Source organism: Corvus kubaryi, unplaced genomic scaffold, assembly GCF_017639235.1.
Source record: "Corvus kubaryi isolate FWS band 111438036 unplaced genomic scaffold, C.kubaryi_AGA036_p1.0 133, whole genome shotgun sequence".
Classification (NCBI taxonomy): Eukaryota; Metazoa; Chordata; class Aves; order Passeriformes; family Corvidae; genus Corvus; species Corvus kubaryi.
In genome coordinates this window covers 4175623-4194065 of record NW_024580667.1, presented here as the reverse complement: position 1 = coordinate 4194065, position 18443 = coordinate 4175623, and the positions used below count along the sequence as shown (strand labels likewise).

The 18443-nt window shown below is 36.8% G+C and overlaps 1 protein-coding gene across 4 annotated transcripts in view; it reads left to right on the top strand.

The window, feature by feature from the left end:
- Positions 1-18443, top strand: part of USP9X (ubiquitin specific peptidase 9 X-linked) — a 95848-nt gene that overhangs the window by 71781 nt on the left and 5624 nt on the right. For 3 of the 4 annotated variants that reach the window (XM_042034892.1, XM_042034922.1, XM_042034912.1), the window contains exons 27-41: positions 218-326; positions 923-1069; positions 1191-1337; positions 2125-2347; positions 4682-4902; positions 5302-5492; positions 5918-6091; positions 7997-8138; positions 8315-9065; positions 9584-9707; positions 10922-11147; positions 12240-12369; positions 14009-14194; positions 15858-16078; positions 17127-17215. In XM_042034892.1, the coding sequence (XP_041890826.1) occupies positions 218-326; positions 923-1069; positions 1191-1337; positions 2125-2347; positions 4682-4902; positions 5302-5492; positions 5918-6091; positions 7997-8138; positions 8315-9065; positions 9584-9707; positions 10922-11147; positions 12240-12369; positions 14009-14194; positions 15858-16078; positions 17127-17215 (3081 nt within the window). The remainder of the gene's footprint in view (positions 1-217; positions 327-922; positions 1070-1190; positions 1338-2124; positions 2348-4681; positions 4903-5301; positions 5493-5917; positions 6092-7996; positions 8139-8314; positions 9066-9583; positions 9708-10921; positions 11148-12239; positions 12370-14008; positions 14195-15857; positions 16079-17126; positions 17216-18443) is intronic. The other variant, XM_042034901.1, reaches the window with a different exon arrangement.

Below are 18443 nucleotides of genomic sequence, written 5' to 3'. Positions count from 1 at the left end.
ATTTGATTTGTGGAACAGGTTTTGTAATATAATTAATGCATCTGAAATTTCACTGCAAGGAGAAACAATATGATGGCTAGTGAATAATTAAACTATTCTCGTTTCTTACATTACTTTCAGTTTTAGAAAATGGCATTAAGCAGATAAACACAAATTTAATTAATGTCCTGTTTGGATAGGGAGATTGAATTTAATGTTTCTATTAAATTATTTCCAGAACCGTTCGTCAGATGGCACAGGAGCAATTCTTTTTAATGGCTACCAGGTGTTGCATGGGACAGAGACCTCTCCTTTTCTTCATTACCCTGCTGTTTACTGTTCTAGGGGTAAGTTTTCAGAGATAAAGTCTTCAATATGGGAGTGTCTGTAAAAAGTAATAGGGCAAAATACCTGCAAGAAAAGACGAATTGCTATTAACAACAGTCACTAAAATATAGATTCCTTCTGACCTACAGGCAAGCAGCACAGATGATTTCCGTTTGAGCTAGATCAGGGGAAGAGGGACTCTCTTGTATTTTCTGATAAGAACATGAACAAGAGGCTTTAATGTCTGCATTTGATCTTTGGTGATTGCTAACCTTTAAGTAAAAACATTAGCAGCTTAGAGAGATACCTACAGTTAGTGCCTTCTCCTACTGGTCCTGCCAGGGCTTTTCAGTTCCCCATGCTCATGCCTCTCTTGAATGTTTGATTGTAAGTTTTGATTTGGTTTTCTTTCTCCCATTCAGGTATAGAAATTGCTACTAAAATAGTTGAGAAGCCATTCATTAACAGCTAAATACTATTGTAAACTTCTAAAAGGTTAAAAATCACCTTACACTTGTTTTCTTTTATGTTTATTGCCAGATTTAGGGGAAATATGTTGATGTTGCACTGTAAGTAGAAGCGTGTATAAATTCTCATTTGCTTTTGGTTTACACAGAGCACTGCAAGAGAGAGAGCTAAGCATTCTGGAGACTACTTCACCCTCTTAAGACATCTTCTTAACTATGCTTACAACAGTAATATTAATGTACCCAATGCTGAAGTTCTTCTCAATAATGAAATTGACTGGCTTAAGAGGATTAGGGTAAGTTTTAGGATCAGTTTATTCCTGATAATTAGGTTTTTGCTGCTTTATTGTAAAGTACAGTTCTGAGCTTGGTAAATATTTGCTGTTTGGAGTATCCTAACTTTCTCTTAAATGGCAGGATGAAGTAAAAAGAACAGGGGAGACAGGTGTTGAAGAAACTATCTTAGAGGGTCACCTTGGAGTAACAAAAGAGTTGTTAGCATTCCAGACACCTGAGAAGAAATACCACATTGGTTGTGAAAAAGGAGGTGCTAATCTCATTAAAGTAAGTTCAAGTTTTTTGACCTATGGAGGGGAATTTTTGTCTTTGTGAGGTTTTAGGGGTTTTTTTGGGGGGTGGATGTTTGGGGGGTTTTTGTTGTTTGTTTTTACCTGTAAATAAGTCAAAAGAAGCTTCACATCTTGTGGTCTGTATCCATAAAAATACTTTTAATTGGAGTTTAATGTTTTCTTCAAAAATAATTTTTAAAATTCCATGTTTCATTCATAAAGTGTATTTAACATTCTCATTTTACTGTATTCCAGTATTTGACAAACATCACACAGAGATAGTGAGCTAGATACAGGGTAGTCCTGTACAGGACTGCTTTCCTTCATTACCCCTGTAATGTCTTTCCCGCACACGTTCTTAATTAGTGCTGTTAATGCTTAGGGCAGGTTTGAACAAATGCATCACATCTGAGCATCTCTTTAATCAGACTTGTTTTGTTTATACCTCTGGTATTATAGAACAGGAGTGTTGGTTTTTCAGCACTAATTGATAAAGACCTTTGTAGATAATACTGGTTTTGCAAAAGAAATTTTTTATCAATCAAGAACAGTACAGATTTATTTTTAACTTTAAGTGGGGAGGTGGTTTGCAGGGAACTACTTTAGAATGGAGTTCTTCTGTTCTAAATTTAAAAGCTCATTGTGGTATTGGTCTCAATTTTTACTCTTACTTTGTTTTTAAGTACCCCTCTGGTTCTCAGACATTCATTTATGTAATAGCCCTTACTCTGTTGTAAAATAATTTCCATGGTAACAGGTGATTTATTGTCTTTTTTTTTCAGGAGTTGATAGATGATTTCATCTTTCCAGCATCCAATGTTTATCTACAATACATGAGAAATGGAGAATTGCCTGCTGAGCAGGCCATACCAGTCTGTAGTTCACCAGCTACTATTAATGCTGGCTTTGAGCTCCTAGTTGCACTAGCAGTTGGATGTGTGCGAAATCTCAAACAGATAGTAGACACGTTGACTGAAATGTATTACATAGGTACAGCAATCACTAGTATGTAATACTTTTAATTATCTATTTTCTACTCTTTAATGTATATGTCATGTATAGGTTTTGTTTATATTATCCAGTGAACCAAATGCTGGGTTTTTTAGTTCATGATTTGTTTGTGGCTGCTTTTAATGTTGGAAAATCAGGCTGTCAGAATCTAGAAGAGTTTGCCAGTGTAGCCTTTGTTTTTCTTTATGCAGTGAATGTACCGACTTGCATTCCAAGGCACCATCCAAATTCCAGCCCCAGTCACTTGCACAGCCTGACCCTTCCTATCTCAGTCTCTGACTACTCCCCTTTGTCCATACCAGCTCCCAGGAACCTCATTCTATCTGTATCTTCTACTTCTGTCTCATCATTTCAGGCTCTTCCTAAGCAATCCCAGAGCCTCACCAGGTATCTTCAGCGTAGTTTTAGTGCCAGTCTCTTGATTGCTCACCTGATTTGTCATCATTGTCCACACACAGGCACAGGTCCACTGTTCTGTTTCTCTTTTTAGTTCTGAACTCATTCTCTGCTTGTCATAGTCCTTTTTCAGGCTCCATTTTGGCCTTGTCTCTGCACAGCTCTGCGCTGAAAGAACTTTCTCCCTCTCAGCGGAGAAAGATTGTAGTGATTGCAGTCTGTTAGTGCTTCAAAACCCAATAGTCAAGTGAAACTTGGGCTAATTTTCAAAAGGATGGCAAAAGGCTCATCTTTAGCATAGATTGTTGTTATCACTAAAATCATGTAAGACTTTTTTAAAAATGAACAAGCAGGAGCGTATTTTCTCCGGCTCTATATGGTATAGCAAAAATGTTTTGCTGTAATACTAGCAGGGAAAGGGAAAACAGAAAAAAACCACCACCACCAACCAAACAAAATCCAAACACCATCAAACCAAGAAAACCCAAGCTCATATGGTGAGAAAGGCAGGGAGAGTTGGAGTTGTTCAGCCTGGAGAAGAGAAGCCTCTGGGGGTACCTTATTGTGACCTTCATTACTTAAACATGGCTTATAAAAAAGATGGAGGAAAACTTTTGTACCAGGGTCTGTAGTTATAGAGGACAAGAGGCAATGATTTTAAACTGAGAGTAGATTTAGACTGGACACAAGGAGGAAGTTCTTCACTATGAGAATGCTGAACAGGTTGCCCCATTGTGGATTCCCCGTCCCTGGAAGTGTTCAAGGCCAGGTTGGATGGGGCCCTGAGCAATCTGGTCTAGTGGAAGATGTCCTGACCCATGGGAGGGGGTTGGACTGGATGATCTTTAAAGGTCCTTCCAACCCAAACCATTGTGTGATTTAACAGAAGGTTTAAACTCACAGCATTTACCAAAACCATAACCAATTAAAAATAGTGTCCCAAGGTGGGAGTTGTCCACTACCTCTCCAAATGGCAGTGCTACTTGCTTGAATCGTGCTATCAATGAGTCGTTTGAGGTTTTTCAATCTTCTTCTGTTTGGTTCCATCTCAGATGAATAAATTAAAAGGATAGCTTTATGGTTTTCCCCTCTGCCTCATCCTTTCTTCTTCACTCTTTTTTTCTACTGGGAAGTAGTGTATTTCTTATCACCTCACATTTAGAAGGATTTCATGGCATTTCGTTCCACTCAAGTATTTGATAAGCACAGTAGAACACCAGATCTCTGTGGTATGTCAGACAGAAGAGAGAACACATGTATGAACTGTGCATGCTCTGTGATTCATATACCAAGTCTGCTTGTAAATATGCATGCTCTCTTATATCAGAACTTTTTGTGTTAAAACTGCAGAACAGCAGCTTAGCATAGGAAACCTGTGATTGTAAATGTTCTTGAAGAGATGTCAGGAAACCTGAGAGAGAAGACTCAGGAGGAAAAAATATATATCAAGTTATATAGATAGCATTTGCTAAAATTGTTTCCCATCCTGGCAAGTAGAAGTGGGGCTTAAGTGAAATAATGTAAATTTTTTAAGGATTATAAATTTTGGAGAGTATTATAATTTTTGAAAGGCTTATAAACTGGTTATATATTCTGTTTTCATTCAGCTGAATTGTTCAGCTAAGAAACTTGCTGGTATTGAGGAAAGACTTCTGTTTCACGTATAAATAGACTAAATTTTTGTCTGGCCACCTCTTTAGTTATGCAGTAGAAGAAAATGTTACAACATTAAGACTACAGATAGAACTGTCCTTCATAGAAGTTGGGTTAATTTTAGCAATTAAGTTTTCTGATGGAACATTGTTTTTTATTAAATTGCAGTGTGATACAGACTAATAATAATTTTATGCAACTGCCCTTTGTACTGTATGAATGTCCTCTTTATTTTGTAACAAAACAGTTCTTTGACCACATTCTGCTGTTTTCTCTTAGCCTGTGAAGCGCTCACAGAATGGGAATATCTGCCACCTGTTGGGCCTCGACCGCCAAAGGGATTTGTGGGACTGAAAAATGCTGGTGCCACTTGTTACATGAATTCTGTCATTCAGCAGCTGTACATGATTCCAGCCATCAGGAATGGGATTCTTGCAATTGAGGGCACGGGCAGTGATGTAGATGATGATATGTCTGGGGATGAAAAGCAGGACAACGAGGTAAATTTAATTAGATAGAATTACCTAATCTTTAAATTGTAATTTTTTTTTTTTATGAAAAGGTCATAATAAATTTCTGTTGCCAGTCAATTACTTTGATTTCCACTGATATCCATGGGGAAAATAGGATAATCTTTCATACTTGAATAGGTTCACTGTCAGAGGGGCACTTGAGAAGATCCAGGTGGCAGTGTTTCCAGAATTCCTCCTTGTGGTTTTGTACTGGAGAGCACTGCACCTTATTTCTGCCACCACAACTCTGTTAATGCAAACAAAGACAGTATTTGGGTTTTCCGCTGAGAGTGTGAAACTCCTTTGATTGTCAAATTAAACAAAGGATGCAACTATGGGACAGCTACATATGAAAGTGAATTGCACAAATTTTCTTCTGCTTTTCAGAGCAATGTTGACCCACGAGATGATGTGTTTGGTTATCCACATCAGTATGAAGACAAACCAGCACTGAGCAAAACTGAAGACAGAAAAGAGTACAATATTGGTGTTTTGAGGCATCTCCAAGTAATTTTTGGTCATTTAGCAGCTTCCAGGCTACAGTACTATGTACCAAGAGGATTTTGGAAACAGTTTAGGTAAGTAGAAAATTGAGAATTGATGTTTGTTCACTGGACCACTAAGTACAACAAAACTAATCATAGTAGAATGGCAATGATGTAAAGTGTAAATTAGCAGAAGCTGTGCAACTTTATATGCTTTTTCACCATTCTGTAGAAGTCTATTAATACATTTAGGTTTACAGCAGGATGGTTATTTTGAATTTTAGCAGTTTTTGATAGTGAGACACTGAATTAAGTATGAAGTTATACACAAGACCATGTTTTTATACTTACCAGATAAGTGTCGGGGAAAGAACAACAGGGCGCATAGTACATCAAAAACGAGTAGTTTGGCTCTTTAAGGAGGAGGGATTAGTAGCTTGAATAATTTTTTTTTTTCTAAAAGAAACTATTGGTGAACAAAACAAAAAATATTTGACGAAATGTGCTTTCATTTTCAGACTTTGGGGTGAACCTGTAAATCTACGTGAACAACACGATGCTTTAGAATTTTTTAATTCCTTGGTGGACAGCTTAGATGAAGCTTTAAAAGCTTTGGGCCATCCAGCAATGTTAAGTAAAGTTTTAGGAGGGTCCTTTGCTGATCAGAAGATTTGTCAAGGATGCCCACATCGGTAAGTGTTGAAGATTTTAATCCTTTTTACAGAAAAACAACCCGTGTTTTTATCCCTATAAAAGTAATTAGAGTCAAAGAGTGGGTTTTTTAAGCGAATAGATTTTGCTGCCTTATTTTTTTCTGCAGATGAACATTCGTTTGTCTACAGGCACTTAATCATTATTGCTTCTACTTACAGATTGTATGTGAAGCATTGTGTATTGATCAAGGCAGGAAAGAAAAAGCTTTTTCATGTTAAAAGTGAAAACAATTATAGGGGCCAAATGCAATGTAGAAAATTTTAATACCTGGCCAAAAATTGTTTCTGTCTTTGGTTTTCCATAGTGTGTGTTTAGAGCTGAGCCAAGTAGGAATCTTGAGTTCCAGTGAGTAAAACTGTTCATACTCACTATGAACATACTCACATACTCACTTACTTAACCTCTAATTAAGGACAGTGGTATAGGAGGTTCATCTTTGTCTTAAGGTTCCTGCTGTATTTGTAGTTAGCTTTAAATGTGAATACTGAAACTCAGCTTTGTAGAAGGTGTGTAAGAAACCACCCATGCCAAATCAGACTGCAGGTCTGTAGCTCACTGTTTTGATGATGGTTGTTAATGAAGGAATAGAACTAGGCATTGTAAAGTTGTAATTCCCTAGACTTTTTAATCTATCTCTCTTTTTGAGATGGATGGTTAAAATTGCATGCAAAATTCAGGATGGCCTAATGATCAACTTATGCTTTTTTACATCTGGCTTTGTTTTATTATTGTATTTAATTTCTGTCACTATCAGTTGGCCTTCCTACTGTTCATATCATGCGTGATTCTTTAACAATACAGATCTCTGTATGTTGCCATTGCAAATACTCTTTATTTTGAAAGCTGACCATTTCCTTTAGCCTTCAGTTAGCAATTAAAAGACAGGGAAAAATGATACAAAAGGATTTTATTGAGGTAATCTTTCAACTTCAATTGAGCTAATATATGAATAAGAAGAATTTGTAAAGTGAACATCTTAAGTTTCGTGGTTACAATGAGTGACTAGAAGTGCGTTGGAATACTGCAAGGTAAAATGATAGCACTGATTTTATATGCAATGGGTAATTAAATGGCAGATGCAGAGGAGAAGCAACATGAATTACCATTCATTCCTGATATTATGTACTATCCTGAAGTATTTTCTGTGTTTTTGGAGCTCTACTGGATTTGCGTAGTTGTGCTTATTAATGAAAATGTTACCCTGATTGTAGTTTAGGGAGGAGAAAACTCCTGGTAACTAAACTGTGGATTTGTATATGGCAAATTAACAGCCTTTCTATATTTTGTAAGTTATTTAATGGATGAATGAATATTGCTGTTGGTTGAAGTGTTTCTAAATATTTATTTATTCAGTCTTTGAAGGCTTGATTGCATATCAGGAAAACAAGCCCTTCAGGGTTACACTGGAATAGATGCAGCTTTTTAAATTTATTCATCACTTCTTTATCTTTAAAAACAAAAAGTTGTTTCCAGGATGTATCAACTGGTTGTCTCTCAAGCATTGCTGGTTCATTGCTAGAGATTTGTCTGTGGATTATATTTAGAACACAGTGTGAAAGCCAGTCATAAACATGCAAAAAGATTTTATAAAGATGGCGGTTCAGAGATTTTTACATAGAAAATAAAAAGACTTTTTGTTTGGTCTTTTGCTGAATTGGCATCTGTTTTGAACTGTTGTCTTTAGGTGTGATACAGTATTTGTGTTTATCAGTCTAATTCCTGACCATAAAAATGTGGTGTGCAGCTACTGTAATGTAACTGTAGGAAAACTGCAATAAAAAAAGAGTTCAGTTCTTGTACTGCTTACGCACTGTAGCACCTGTAAAACATAAGAAGTTGAACACGTTCCTACCTTTCTCATACATTTACCTATTCATTCCTAGGTATGAATGTGAGGAATCCTTCACAACTCTGAATGTAGATATACGGAATCACCAAAACCTTCTCGATTCTTTGGAACAGTATGTCAAAGGAGATTTATTGGAAGGTGCAAATGCATATCATTGTGAAAAATGCAACAAAAAGGTAATGCTTCCTTATATATTAAATTTGTGTGCAACTGTGATGTTACAGCTGTACTATGTTCAGCCTTAGTTCATGTTCAGGGAAGAAAAGTCATCTTTTCATTACTCAGTTTGGTATTTGGTGAGAGTAAATGAATGGAAATTTGAGAGCTGGTAACTGTTCACGTCCTTTTTTAGGTGGACACAGTGAAACGCTTGTTGATTAAGAAGTTGCCTCCAGTTCTTGCAATCCAGTTGAAACGATTTGATTATGACTGGGAAAGGGAATGTGCAATCAAATTCAATGATTATTTTGAATTTCCACGAGAACTGGACATGGAACCTTACACGGTGGCAGGTGTTGCAAAATTGGAAGGGGATGATGTGAATCCTGAAAATCAGATAATACAAAATGAGCAGTCAGAAAATGAACACTCTGGGAGCACAAAGTACAGACTTGTGGGTGTACTTGTGCACAGCGGCCAGGCCAGCGGTGGACATTACTACTCTTACATTATCCAGAGGAATGGTGGAGATGGTGAGAAGAATCGGTGGTACAAATTTGATGATGGAGATGTGACAGAGTGTAAAATGGATGACGATGAAGAAATGAAAAACCAGTGTTTTGGGGGAGAGTACATGGGCGAAGTGTTTGACCACATGATGAAGCGAATGTCCTACAGGCGCCAGAAGAGGTGGTGGAATGCTTACATTCTTTTTTATGAACGCATGGACACGATAGACAAAGACAATGAACTAATAAAATATATTTCAGAAATCGCTATCACCACTAAACCCCACCAGATTAAAATGCCCTCAGCCATTGAGCGAAGCGTGCGGAAGCAGAACGTGCAGTTCATGCACAATCGGATGCAGTACAGCCTGGAATATTTCCAGTTCATAAAGAAGTTGCTTACTTGTAATAGTGTCTACCTAAATCCTCCTCCAGGTTAGTATGGTAGTGTGATAATTATGGATTCATTTCTTGCAAGAAGAATTTTGGTTTGTGTGGCCGAGGATTTATCTAGCCAGTGAAAATTTGGTGTGTCCTGCTTTGAATACTCTTGTCCTTGTGGACTTTTGCAGTTGGACACCTGCTGTTCAGTTGTTCATCAGTGATGAACTTGCCAGCATATTTAGCACAAAATACTTTGATAAACTATCAGCTATTACTCAGTTGCTGTACTAAATCAAGTTAAAATGCTCAAGTTTGAGGGCTCTTTTGTTGAAAACAGTTCTCAAAGGTGAGATGCTGAATTTATAAAAGTCAGACATATGTTAGCCTCCAGGTACCTGTATTAAAGCTTACATTTTCAAATGATACATTATAGAAGCTAGAGGCTATTTTGATCCAGTTTCTTCTAAAATTGGGACACCATGTCAGACAAAACAGTAATCTGAAATCAGTTAAATTATTAAAAGTTGCTTTTACTTTGTCTACATGTGAGTATTCTGATTTTTCTTTAGGACAAGATCATCTGTTGCCTGAAGCAGAAGAAATAACTATGATTAGTATTCAGCTTGCTGCTAGATTTCTCTTCACCACAGGATTTCATACAAAGAAAATAGTCCGTGGCCCTGCTAGTGATTGGTATTTTGTCTTTTAACAATAATTACAATTTTGGAAGTTTGATGTCTCTTGAAAGATCCCATTTAGATACATGGTGAAGGTGCACATGAAGAGGGGGAAAATTTGAGTAGAAGATACTGGGAAGAATTTGAGCCTTAAAATATCCTGCTGATCTGAACAGCTTCAAGTTTAATTTTCCAGCAGAGCTTAAATGTGTCTTTTTGTCTGTCTTTTAAAAAGAATGAAAGAATGGAAGCTGTCACTAGCACAGAACTAACAGGTTATGTTTTCTGACAAATCCAGAATGGTTTTTACATTGTTTGAATTGTTCTTAACAAATCTCTTTACAGCCCATTGTTGCAGCGTATATTTGTATTCTGTTTGTGAAACATGTATATAGTGTCTGAGACACTGTTGGCAGGGTATTTTATGTACATTGCTACAGGGCCTGTAATTCAAATCCACACTGTGACAAACAGTCCTATCTTAAGGACCTTAAGCTGGGTTATTCTCTGCTGGGGAAAGGAGTGTGCCTTACTACTGGTCAAATTGGAGAGAAAATCTAGTATTCATGGCTGGTAGTTTACCAGCTAGTTACTAGTAAGTAGTTGTGTAATACATGGCAAATTTGTACCCCCAGTAGCAACTTCCAGAGTAGCTTAAGTTACTCCTTTTATTTTAAGAGATCAAAAAGAGTTGAGATATTCCTGCTGGAAGGACAGAGTAATGCAAGACCCTCTCTGAAACATATTTTAGTCTTTGGGTATTGGTTTTTCATTTTGTGGGGTTTTTTAAGATCTGTAAATGGGACTATAAATTCTTGTTAGGTTACATATTTAATGATGTGCTGCATACACAGCTTATGAAATCCCCCTGTGTTCTCTGCTGCTCACCCTCTTCCCCAGTTGCAGTACAGAGAGAATGGTGGCTGCAAAATAGGACCTGCTTTGAGGAGTAGTTTAGGGGTGTAATGCCGTCTTAATTCTTACAGGTGATAGAAGTAAAATGCTACAGTTAAATGTTAGGTTTTTAATTGAGGGTTATCTTCCATTTGTGATTGCTCATAAGAGTATCACTATAAGAACTACAAATTATCTGATTAGAATCATTTTGTGAATAAAAATGTTTGCGGATCACCTGTAACACATATTTTCTTCAAACTCTGCAAAAGAACATGTCTGCCAGAATTCACTAATGTCTGCATTTGGTCATAATGGTGTCACCTCCTGTTTCAGGTATGATGCCCTGTGCATCCTGCTCCGTCACAGCAAGAATGTACGCTTTTGGTTTGCACACAACGTCCTTTTTAATGTTTCAAACCGCTTCTCTGAGTATCTCCTGGAATGCCCCAGTGCAGAAGTGAGGGGTGCATTTGCAAAACTTATAGTATTTATTGCACATTTTTCATTGCAAGACGGACCATGTCAATCACCTTTTGCCTCTCCTGGACCTTCCAGTCAGGTATTTAATTTTCTAACGAAAAGCTTTTGAAACTTACTCTTTCTTCATCATAAGCATTTAGTGTAAAGTAAGCTCTGGAGTAGATGCATCAGTGTTGGCTGGAAAGCTGTACAGCCCATTTTGCACTACAAAACAGGATATAACTCAACCAGTTAGTGAGAGAGTTGCTGTCAGAGGGCTTCAGTTTCCCCTCATTTGTAAATCTCTGTGAAGGCTCAGTGGGAGCTTTGAGTAGGGAGTGTGAAACCTACAAAATAAAACCAGTGGCTATTTTAGTGAAGTAATGTGTAGGAAGTGAACCCTTGTTTTTATTTAGAACTTCAAAACAAACAAACAAGCCCCCACAAACAGGCTGACGCTAACCTGAAAATCTGCAGGAGTTCAGTAAGTTTTAATCCCATGTATCTTGCAACAGTGAAATTGTCAAAAATTGTAACTTGGTGTAGGAGTAGACAGTGAATTGCCTGATTTTACACACCTAGAACTGACAAAAAAAAAGCCTATATGTTACTGTAATACTTGTGATAACAATGGCTTTGTTTGGACTCTATTAAAAAAGGTAACCTTTTCGAGCCTTTGCTTTGTCATGTTTTTAATGTCTGCAGTGAGGCACTTTTTGCTTACATGGTTTCACTCACCTTCTCAGAATGTTTCCATTACAGTGTCTGGCAAAAGAATTTGTGTAAAATTAAAGTTAACACAGGCTTAGGAAGTGTTTTGTATCACAAGGTATTTGAGATACACCTGTAGAGGTAATTTGGTTTTCTTAGTCTATGAAGTTAACAATGGAATTGCATGTGTGTTTCTTGAGTATTTAGGCCTGTCTGCTATTGGAAAAAAAAGCCCAGTTAGAAGTTTCTATAGCTGCCTAATTTCTTGGATTTACATGGTATTGAGTGATGGGAGTCTTACTCCCTGTCTGTCTTTTTCTCTGTGTGAGACACAGAAGACTAACCAGCTGCTGGTACTTCAGAGCTTGTATGAATCCCATACCTTTTAACCAGTTCTGTTCTCTATCATAGTAAAAAGTATAAACTAAATAAAGATATGATAGGTTCAGTCACTAACAGTAGAATTTTTTTCTTTCTGTAGGCTTACGATAACTTAAGTTTAAGTGATCACTTACTGAGGGCGGTACTAAATCTTCTAAGAAGGGAAGTATCCGAACACGGGCGCCACTTGCAGCAGTATTTCAATCTGTTTGTGATGTATGCCAATCTAGGTAAGCAAATTGCTTTAACTGATGAAACTATAATAAACTGAGGCTTTATTAATGATCCAGTTGCAGAGGTAACAGCAGGAGAATCCAGTTTTCCATCCTTAGGCAGATTGTTATCATTACATGTCATATAAATGCTCCCTAGCATCTGTGTTCCTCCTCTTTGGAGTTTGGGGCTTCAGTCTCCCTTTCATCCTTGGAAGATAAACATGAGAAGCTTGAAGCAGTAAGACAGTGTCCTGCTGATAGAGGGTGGGGGTGAAATTTTGTAAAATATTTGACCATTGCTGTTTATCAGCTCATGCAGGAAGTAGACAATTTTAAAGGAATTTAATTTCCTGTCTCTAAAATTAATCTAGACAATTGTGTTAATTTAATTACACCTGTAATGTCTGCTGCTTTCATATACTTTGCCTACCAAAGTATTATCTGTCTGGCAGGTTTCTGCCATGACCCCCAGAGTAGAATTAATGTTATTGCAGAAAAGAGAGATGCAATTCTTCTGCTCCAACTTCTCTTTTCTTCTTCATTAGCTTTTCATAGTCAGTGCAGTTCAGGCCTCTGAGTAGGAGAGCACTCAGAGACTAGATAGGAAAATACAATTTTATTTGTGGGTCTGATCATTGTCACAATCTACCCTGCAGAGATAAACCTGGAAATACTAATACAGTAAGCTGTTGTCCTTGTCTTACTACTGTTACCTGAAGGCTTCTGTATGGATGTAGAGTTCATTCATCAAAAACCACAATAGCATCATTCCTGCATTCTGTGAAAAAGATTAAATTGTCTGACATTTTGAGAAATCAAATAGTAAACTGTTCACATCAAAGCAAGTGAGAGATCAGTTCTACACAGGATGCCACTACAAAACTATCTAGCATAATCAGAAAAAATGCCATAAAAAAGGCACTTACACTTCTTCTTATCAGAAAGATGGAAGGTAAGGTCCAGTTGTGTTTCAGAATAAGAAAAGACTTGGAAATATATGAAAAATTATTACTTTTAACCAAAATAAGAAACACAATGCAAGAAGGGACATAGTGAATTTCCTGGTAAGTACTTGTGTATTATGTGCAAGGTATTCTTGCAGTAAAACCAGGTGTAGGTTTGGATTTTTTGGTTGGTTGGGATTTTGGAGGTTTTCTTACTGATTTTGTAATGTAATTTGCATTTATTACATTGTATGCCACAGTTAGAAATGTCTTAAGTTTGTAATTGATGTATCTAGGACATGATAGAAAAATAACAAAATACACTGGGGGGGGGGGGGGGGGGGTTTTTCCTATCCTGGGCCTCACAACAAAAGGATTAATTCATTGTCCAAGAGACTTCTCTGAGGCTTTGCTATTAACACAGATGTTACTTATGGGTTGCTTAAGTGCTAATGAGCACTGTGAAGAAAAGAAACTGTAGTAATATACAACTCCCCTTCAGTGTGATTTTTCAGCTGTATATAGTTTTGTTGTGCATCTTTATTGATTTGGTTATTTTTCCCCAGAAAGTATAAATGAGGCTTTAATAGAACTAAAAAGTTGCAAGTCATGTAAACTCTTGTTATTTTTCTTTTAAAAAAGTCTAAAAATAATGTATTTTCAGTGCCAGAAACAAGATTTTTTTTTTTCCCCCTCCCTGCCCCATATAGGTGTAGCAGAGAAGACACAACTTCTGAAACTAAATGTTCCTGCAACCTTCATGCTGGTGGCTCTGGATGAAGGTCCAGGCCCTCCAATTAAATACCAGTATGCTGAGCTGGGGAAGCTGTACACTGTTGTGTCACAACTGATCCGCTGTTGCAATGTCTCATCACGGATGCAGTCTTCTATCAATGGTACAGTAAATTTTAAGTTTGCTTTAGATCCATTGACTATATCAGTAAACGTCTTTTTGTGCATGCTTAGCAATTATTTATAAAGTGGATTAGCTGGAAAAATGTTGCTTTTATGTGTAGCAGCATCTTTCATTTAAAGACACAAATCTGTTTGCCAGAAGCAAAACTGATTTGTTATACTAAAAAGACCAAGACAGAAATCTCTTCTGTATTTTATGCTGCTTGGCTTATTCCTTAAAAATACTGGGAAATATTTTGTGAAGTAGGAGGTTGCTCATTACAAAGTAGTAATGCTTTTAGAATAGTTTAAGCCCATTATAAAGAGTTGTCCAAAGATGTTTTTATCCTGAGTAGGCGATAAAAAAATAGACTACAGAAATAATATGTACAGGAAAACCACCATAGCAGGTTTTGAGATAACTAATAGTGCTTACCACTGAAGAGATGTTGCATTGTTTTAGGTAGCTCTTGATTATGATTTGGTGCTCATTTAAACTCAAGACAGCAAACAGAAGCCAGCACTTCAATTTATAAAAGATAAAGAATCAGCTGGAAATTGATTAACCAGAGTGTAAAGCATTAACATTTCCAGTAGCTGAATAGAGTGGAGTTATTTTTGAGAAATGGTGACAGAATATTGGGCCATGTGGACTTTATAGCCTGTATCTGTACACGTTCCGCTAAGCATATTTTAGAAAACCTAATTAGAAATCTGTAGAGAAGCTATTTAATGGCAAACTCATTACAGCTTGATGTATCAGGCTATAAAGTCAATAGGCTAGACTATGCTATAGTGAGATTAATGAACTGAAGATTTTACTGTGCTGTAATAAGCTTCAGAATCATGTGGCAGTTTTGCTTGGGGTTTTTTCCAGTGCATTACTTGAAGCTTAAACTGAAAAGATATTCTACCTGTGAAAAATAGTTGTATATTCACTGTAGTCATAATATTGTACTAAAAAAGATTACTTGTATGAACTTTACTTTGACTACTAATTATGATTACTGTTTGCATAATAAAGTTATTTTTTGCTTCAGCTTACTAAGCTGGAAAAGTTCTCCCTTGGACTTCTGGGCATCTTCAAACAATAACTCAAAACACTGCTAAATTTAGAAACATCAAGAGCAAATCAGCATTCTTTCACTACACAAAATGAAGCTGACTAAAAAGATATATTAATTACAAAAGTGTATTTATTCTCTACATTCCAGAGATTCAGATGGGACCGTTTTAACATAGATATTCCTCTGAACACTTTTGCATTGTCTTGTGAAGTAAACAGACACTTAAAATATGACTTGGGCTGTGTTACACAAGCAGTGAAATAGATAAATTTGGGAGATAAGAGGATTTCTCTGAGGAATCTCAGTGATTTCTCCGCTTGCATATGAACATGTCTCCAGCTGTTCTGCTTTGATTGTCACTGCATAATCTTATCAGAGAGGGAGAAGTAGCTCTCTCAGGTAGCAAGTGTCAAGCTTCACAAACATAAAAATCAGTTACTTCATACCATTTTTTTTTCAAAGAAAGTCAGCTGTTAAGGGAGTGTTTGTGTTTTTTCTCCACCTATGTTTTTTGATAAGTTACACCAGTTTGTATTTTGAAGTGTCTACACTAAAAGTACTTCAGCACTTTTTAATCTCTAACAACTGTTTGTTCCAGGTAATCCCCCACTTGCCAACCCTTACGGTGATCCTAATTTATCTCAGCCTATAATGGCACTTCAGCAGAACGTAGCAGACATTCTGTTTGTGAGAACTAGTTATGTAAAGAAAATTATTGAAGATTGCAGCAACTCTGAGGAGACCATCAAGTTGCTTCGTTTCTGCTGTTGGGAGAATCCTCAATTCTCTTCCACAGTCCTCAGTGAGCTACTTTGGCAGGTAAAAGTAAAAAGCTACGAGAAAGATGGGATTAAAAATGTGTATGATTCTGCATTTATATGTAAGAATGTTGTATTAAATACTGCACAGGTGCTTGATATATAAACTTTCCTCGAGATGGCATCCTCTGTCAGTCTTTACAGTCTTGGGTCTGTGCATCACATTGGAGTACTGCAGGAAGTGCTTTATGAGTTTAGGGAAGCAATCAACCTTTAACAAGTCAGGAATGATGTGTTAAGTGTGGAGAGTAGACCGAGGTGGTGGTTGTGTATTTCAACAGCATCTGTTAAAGCTTTCTGTCATTATCCATAAAAGAGATTCGTAGATGGCATGGGAAGTTGAAATAATTTCCTAAAAACTCCCTTGTATTTATGTCAAGTATGTTCGTAAGGTTCTTTTTACAAGTCTGCAGAACATATTTGGCTTCAGACCCAGCAAATAATCTTTGATACTGTCTTATAGTTCCATTGTAATCTCTGTAAGGTCAGTTACACTTTTCCACTGCAAATAAAATTTTTTACTTCTGTTGGCCCATCTTTATATTTGCACATTTATTTTCATGTAACATCACATTTTTCTATGTCCCTTTGTTTGACACTTGAAAGGATCATAAAAATCACTTTACTGATATTTTGCTAGCCATGTATTTTACATTTTAGAATAACCTTTGAAGATAACCTGTGAACACTGCCTAAAAGCAATACCAGTGCATAATGCCATTTTGTAATTTTGCTTTTCTGAAGGTATTTTTTAAGGTACTTTATTCAGCGTGTCGTGCTTGGGGCTTCAGATGTGGGGCTTCCCTATGTCACAAAGTCATAAAGAAACATTTTGGCTTTTACATAACCTACTATATTTCAAAACAAAACAAAATTGCAACCCGCAAAATTCCTGACACAACCAACACTTTCTAGAAAATAAGTATTGTAGCTTGAAATATCCTTTGAATTAGAGTAGACTTCAAATGAATTGTGTACTTGTATTTCACTGTGTAAGCTGCATGCCTCAAGGAATGCTTTCTTATGTTTTCTGCATTTTCACTTTTTAGGTTGCATATTCATATACATACGAGCTTCGACCTTATTTGGATCTGCTTCTGCAAATCCTGTTAATTGAGGACTCCTGGCAAACGCACAGGTCAGTATTTACGATTCTTTTTATAGTTCAATATTGTTCTGTGTAGATTGTTTTTCCAGTGGTTCTGTTGCTAATCCTTTCAACTGATCCTTTGATCTTTACATAGGTTTGTTTTAAATAGGTATTAAATCAAAATTCACATATAAAGCATTTTTTCATGGTTTTATCTGAAGTTCTGAGATAAGTACAATTTTTCACCTTCCTTACTATTGAGAAATTCGTTAAAAAGCCAGGACTTCTCACATACAAGAGAATGTGCTGTTTAGGTTAACCTCAGTGGTCTCCCTGTGAGATGCTCAGATTGATTCTTAGAAACATCCCCTTCAGGTGGGTCAGTGGCAGCCTGGGCTTGCTCAGGAGCACATCAGTTGCAGGAGTGGTACCAAGACATGCATAAAGTGTGGCAGAAAAGTATATTTCACACATAAGTATTCTCTGTATCATCACATTTCAAGAGAATTGTAACTTCAGCATATTACGCATTAATTCAGTTTAAAACCTAATTTTTGTATGTCTACAAAATAAAGCTTTTGAAAGTTATCAATTTTTCAGAAGTTTATTATAGAAGTAGTAGGTGAGATAACACAAATGTCACCAATATGCTACCTGTCAGTGTTCCAGAATGTCACTGTTTCATAATAAGCAGTTATAGGTAGTATGGCATTTACTGAATCATTTCCAACTGTGTCTCATAGGACATTTCAAATACTTTAAGTGAGAGCACACTTGTTGGGTATGTGCACTCCTGTCCTTAGCTGTGGAAGCAGGCTGCTCTTATAGGATGTTACCAATTGCCTGGCCTTATTTTAGGAGGGACTCAAAGGAGATGGTGGTCTGGCTTAACCAAACTCCAAAACATGGTGACTGAGTTGTAGGGATTTCTTAATTTTCTTTATGGGAATTGCTATGCATAAATAATGCAGTTATCTTATATTTTCTTCTGCATAAACAAATAATTCCATAAAATAAGTCCACAGAATGTTGGAGGATGGGCATAGTTTAATAGAAATGAAGTAAAATAATGGATTTTTAGGGTTGAACTGCAGGTGAGAAATCATGGAACTGGTTGTTGGGGATAATGCTCTATTTGGAATAACAGGGTATGAAGGAGGTGGAATGTTGTGATATGGCTTCCCTGGAGAAGTACATCACTCCATGTTCCATTGCAGTGTCAGGAGTAGCACTGCTGTATGGAATTGTGTTAGGCTTCTGCAGAGGGTATTAAATG